Source organism: Apis dorsata, unplaced genomic scaffold (assembly GCF_000469605.1).
Source record: "Apis dorsata unplaced genomic scaffold, Apis dorsata 1.3 scaffold_193, whole genome shotgun sequence".
In the NCBI taxonomy this organism is placed as follows: Eukaryota; Metazoa; Arthropoda; class Insecta; order Hymenoptera; family Apidae; genus Apis; species Apis dorsata.
The window spans coordinates 155,518-160,353 of record NW_006263477.1 but is presented as its reverse complement, the minus strand read 5'-3'; the positions used below and the strand labels follow the sequence as shown (position 1 = coordinate 160,353).

The 4,836-nt window shown below is 17.1% G+C and overlaps 1 protein-coding gene across 2 annotated transcripts in view; it reads left to right on the top strand.

The window, feature by feature from the left end:
• Positions 1-6: 6 nt before the first annotated feature.
• LOC102676140 (cytochrome P450 6k1-like) overlaps positions 7-4,836 on the top strand; it is a 6,735-nt gene continuing 1,905 nt past the window's right edge. Inside the window, exons 1-5 of one of the 2 annotated variants that reach the window (XM_031509914.1) lie at positions 7-89; positions 1,470-1,666; positions 2,756-3,125; positions 3,730-4,073; positions 4,181-4,405. In XM_031509914.1, coding sequence (XP_031365774.1) covers positions 1,483-1,666; positions 2,756-3,125; positions 3,730-4,073; positions 4,181-4,405 — 1,123 coding nt within the window. In that variant the 5' untranslated portion in view covers positions 7-89; positions 1,470-1,482. Of the gene's footprint in view, positions 90-266; positions 321-1,469; positions 1,667-2,755; positions 3,126-3,729; positions 4,074-4,180; positions 4,406-4,836 lie in introns of those variants that run through there. The other variant, XM_006614593.2, reaches the window with a different exon arrangement.

Genomic DNA, 4,836 nt, shown 5'->3' with positions numbered 1-4,836 from the left:
TTCTTATAGCTGAAGTAAAGAAGACTTCAAACGAGACAAACGATTTAAAAATTATTTTAAATTTGCAAGTTATTTAAATTTTAATTTTTGAAAATAATTTAATAAAATTGTTTATATTTATTAATTATTATTCTCATATTAATATATAAATATATATATTATAATTAATACATAATTGTGTTTCATAGCCAATATTAATATTATATTAATTAATGGTAATAAATTAATGATAATATATTTTAATTATTATTTTTTGATGTATATTTTATAATTTGATATAAAAAATTTTTAAGTATTTTTAAATGACAAAAATATTCAAGGTGATTGAAGTTATTATTCTATTCTGTATATTTTAATTTATTTCGATATATTTAATATTTAGGATATTCCGTAATGATATCGAATAGAAAATAATTTTATAAAAAAAAATATCGAAAAAAATTTTGTCATTTTAGGCATTTAGGCTTCGTTTTCGAGTAAAATAAATTTTATAAATTTTATAAATAATTTTATAAATAAACAGGAGGATTAAATTCGAATGAACTACCAATAATTATTCTACATGTGAAAATAAGCAGAAGTATAGAATAAAATTTTATATCTTATAATTTTATATTTTTTTTTCAAAAAATTGAGATTGAACATATACAATCAAAGTCATATAATTAGCGAATTTTTAAATTAAATTTTCTTGAAAATTAATTTTTGAATAAAACAAATTTAAAACAAAATAAAATTTAAAATAAAAATAAAACAAATATTGTAGAATACATATTGTAGAAACATATTGTAGAATATATGAACCAGTTATAAGATCCTTTACATTTTATTATATCATGTAATATATCAAAAAAAGATTATTATTTGAATTTTTGAATTTTTAAACTTAGTTTATTTATAAAATCAAAAGAAAGAATATTTAACATAAAAATAATATTTATGCTCGGATTATTCTCATATTTTTTAAACAATTGAAATCTTTTGCTTTTTTTCACGGCTTTTAATACATAATTTATTTTTACTTAATTGTCAAAGAATATCGAAATTATAATATATCTATATCTTATCAAAATAATAATATTATTAATATATTACTATATCAATAAATATTTTACAAATTAAATTTAAAAAATTTTTTAGAAATGTATATATTATAATATTATTACTTCTAATAAATTAATGAATTTTAGTTTTGATAAAATTTTGAAAATTCTTGCTTGTTTAAATAATTAAAATCACAGTATCTTCAAAATATGAAGAATTTAATTTATTAAACTATTATTTTTTAGACACATATAGAAAATTTAAGATTATTTATAGATATAAGAATACAAACATAAAATATTAAAAAAATATATTTTTGTGTTAAAATATTAAAATAATTTATAAAATATTAAATATATTTTAATTGTCATTATACCAAAATGAACTAATTAATATAAAGAATTTAAATTCTTTTTTTATGATAGATAATTAAACATCATGTTATTAGCTACGTGGCTAATACCGGATATTATTGCTATTGCAAGTCTTATCATTGTTGGATTGTATTTATATTATAAATTATATCTTTTTAAATTTTGGCATAAAAAAGGAATATTTTATGTTAAACCTAGTTTTCCAACTGGAAATATAATGCCAATAATAACTGGTAAAATATCATTAGGTAAGCATATATTATTTAAAAATTAAATTTAAAAATTTATTTTATTTTATTTAAAAATTATATTAATCATTTTATTTTTAAATAATAATTTGAAGAAAATTCTTATATAAATTTTTTTTAAATGTATATATAAGAAATTTCATGCTTTTTTAAAATTATTAATATTTAAAAACTATTTAAATATTTAAAAACTATTAATAACTTTAAAAATTATTAATAACTATTAATTATATGTATTGCGATTTATTATTGAATTTTTTAAATTATATTGATCAATATTTGAAATTATTTGAAAAAACAATTATGAAAACATTATGATAATTGATCGATTTTCTAAACTTAAATAAAATTGTACAAGAATTAAAACGATAAGTAATAATTATTACTTTATTTAACTATTTACTAAATATTTATTAAGTAATATTTTATTTTATATATTAACTCATAATTACATTGATTAACGAATCTTTATATGTATGTATTATATAAATACCTATTAATATTCCATTAATAATTAATATATTGTATTTCTATTTTTGAAATAGGATTAGGCAATTGAAGAAAAAAATAATTTATATAATCAAATATAATTAATTATATTTATAATTAATTATATTTGAAAAATAATATTGTATTTATAATTAATAATTTAATAATTTTATAATAATATTTTTATATAAGTATTAGCATTTAATATTATTTGAAGTATTTTATTTATTTATTGAAATCTCATAAAAAATTAATAAATCAAGTTAAGTCTGAACTTATTATTAGATTTTTCTAAAAATTAAAATTTTAGATATATTCAAAATATTTAAAATTATTCTACAATATTATCAAATATTTTTCAATATTAAAACAATTAAAATAATAATTAAATTACTTTTACATAAAAGAATTCTATAAAAATAAAGTTATTCAAATATTTAATTGTAAGAAACACAAGTTATTCCTTTTGAAGTTCTAAAAATCAAAGAAAGTGAATTATCATAATCTGTAATTAATATAAAATAATGTAATCTAATTTACATAATTTATAATTAATTATATACATATTATTTATAAAATTTTTAATTTTAATTTTTATAGCCGAGTTCTTTAGAGATATTTACGAACATAATAAAGATCATCCTCTCGTTGGCATATATATGTTTTATAAACCTTTTTTGATTGTGAATGATCCTAATTTAATTCAAGATATATTGACAAAAGAGTTTACAAGTTTTCATGATCGTGGAATATTTTGTAATGAAAAAATAGATCCATTATCTGGACATCTATTTCAATTACCGGGGAAAAAATGGAGAAATTTAAGGGTAAAATTGACACCAACTTTTACTTCAGGAAAAATTAAACAAATTTTTCCGATTTTAAAAGAAGCTGGAAATATCCTTGCAAAATATTTAGAAGAAGAAGCACTGAAAGGATCAACAATCGATGTGAAAGATATATTTGCAAGGTAAGTAATAGAGCTAATAAGCTAAATGAACTAAGTAAGAAGATAAATAAGAAAACAGAATTTTTTTCATTTTCTTTATATATAATAAAATTTTAATATAATTCTTATGATATAACTGAGATATTCTTGAAATATATTATGATAAATAGAATATTGTTCTATTCTATATAATTTGAAATGAATATCTTTTTTTTCAAGATCACTCTTGATTTCTCAAAATAATTGATCTTTTCTTATTTAACATGAGAATTTTGTTTTATTTAAAATAAAAAATCTATTTAACAAACATTTGATAACATTTAATACGATCAAAATATTTAATACGATTAATATATGTAATGATTTAAAGATATTTTTTAATTTTTTTATCTTAAATTTGTAAAAAATTAAATATATTATTTTTAATATTTTACTAAATATATTTCTACATTTATTATTTTTTTCTAAACAAATTGTTAAAAAATGAAATAAATATTAATTAAAATATAAAACGAAATTTTTATTGCATTTAAACATTTTAACACTAAGAAATTATAATAATAATTCTATTTCTAATTTTTCATATATATTTTTAGATTTGTTTACATTCTATAATTTTTTCCAGATATTCGACTGACATTATCATGTCAGTGGCATTTGGAATATCATGTGACAGTTTTAAAGAACCAAATAATGAATTTCGATATTGGGGAAAGAAAATATTCGATCCAAAACCTTTTTGGAATGCTCTTATTTTATTTGCTCCACAAGTCCTTGATTTTTTTTCAATACCATATACCGAAAAAAGTATTATAAATTTTTTTACAAATATGTTTAAACAAACTGTGGAATATAGAGAATCGAATAACATCGAAAGAAAAGATTTTCTGAATTTATTAATTCAATTAATGAAAAATGGATATGTAGATGCGGATGATGAATCATTATCAAATAACGTAAATGCTGCAAGTAATTATTTTTTTTTAATTAATCAATATTTTAAAAAATATATATTTTAATATTAGAAAGAAAAAATAATATTAATAAATAATTATTTTTTTTTATAATACAAATAGAAAATAAGTTGACCATGATGGAAGCTGCGGCGCAAGCTTATGTCTTTTTCTTAGCTGGATTTGAAACATCATCAACTACAGTTACATTCTGTCTTTATGAATTAGCAAGAAATCAAGATATCCAGAATAAACTCCGTGAAGAAATTCGAATAATGATTGAGAAAAATGGCGATTTGACGTACTGCGCACTAAATGATATGAATTATCTTCATAAAGTGATTTCTGGTTCGTATATATTAATAATAAGATTAACAATATTTTATATTTAAACTTGGCCAATATTTACCAATAATATCAATATTTTAAGAAATTGTTAAAATATTTCTAAAACAATTATCAACGAAAACATGCAAAAATAATCATATAAACTTTATTTTTTTAAAAGAAATTGAGAAAGATCTAAAAAATTTAATGCGTTTTTCACTTTTTTAAATATAATTCTGTGCAGAATAGAGTAAAATTATAATTTACAAAATATTTAAAATTTAATCTATTATTCTGTTGTAAAAAAAAATCTCAAGCAAAATTATACAAAACTTGAAAAAATGTTGAAACTTCGAAGATTGATATCTTATCTTATAGAGATTTCTTGTTGACAAAACATCTTTATAATAAAAATTGTTCTATATATATAATATATATAATATATATATAAT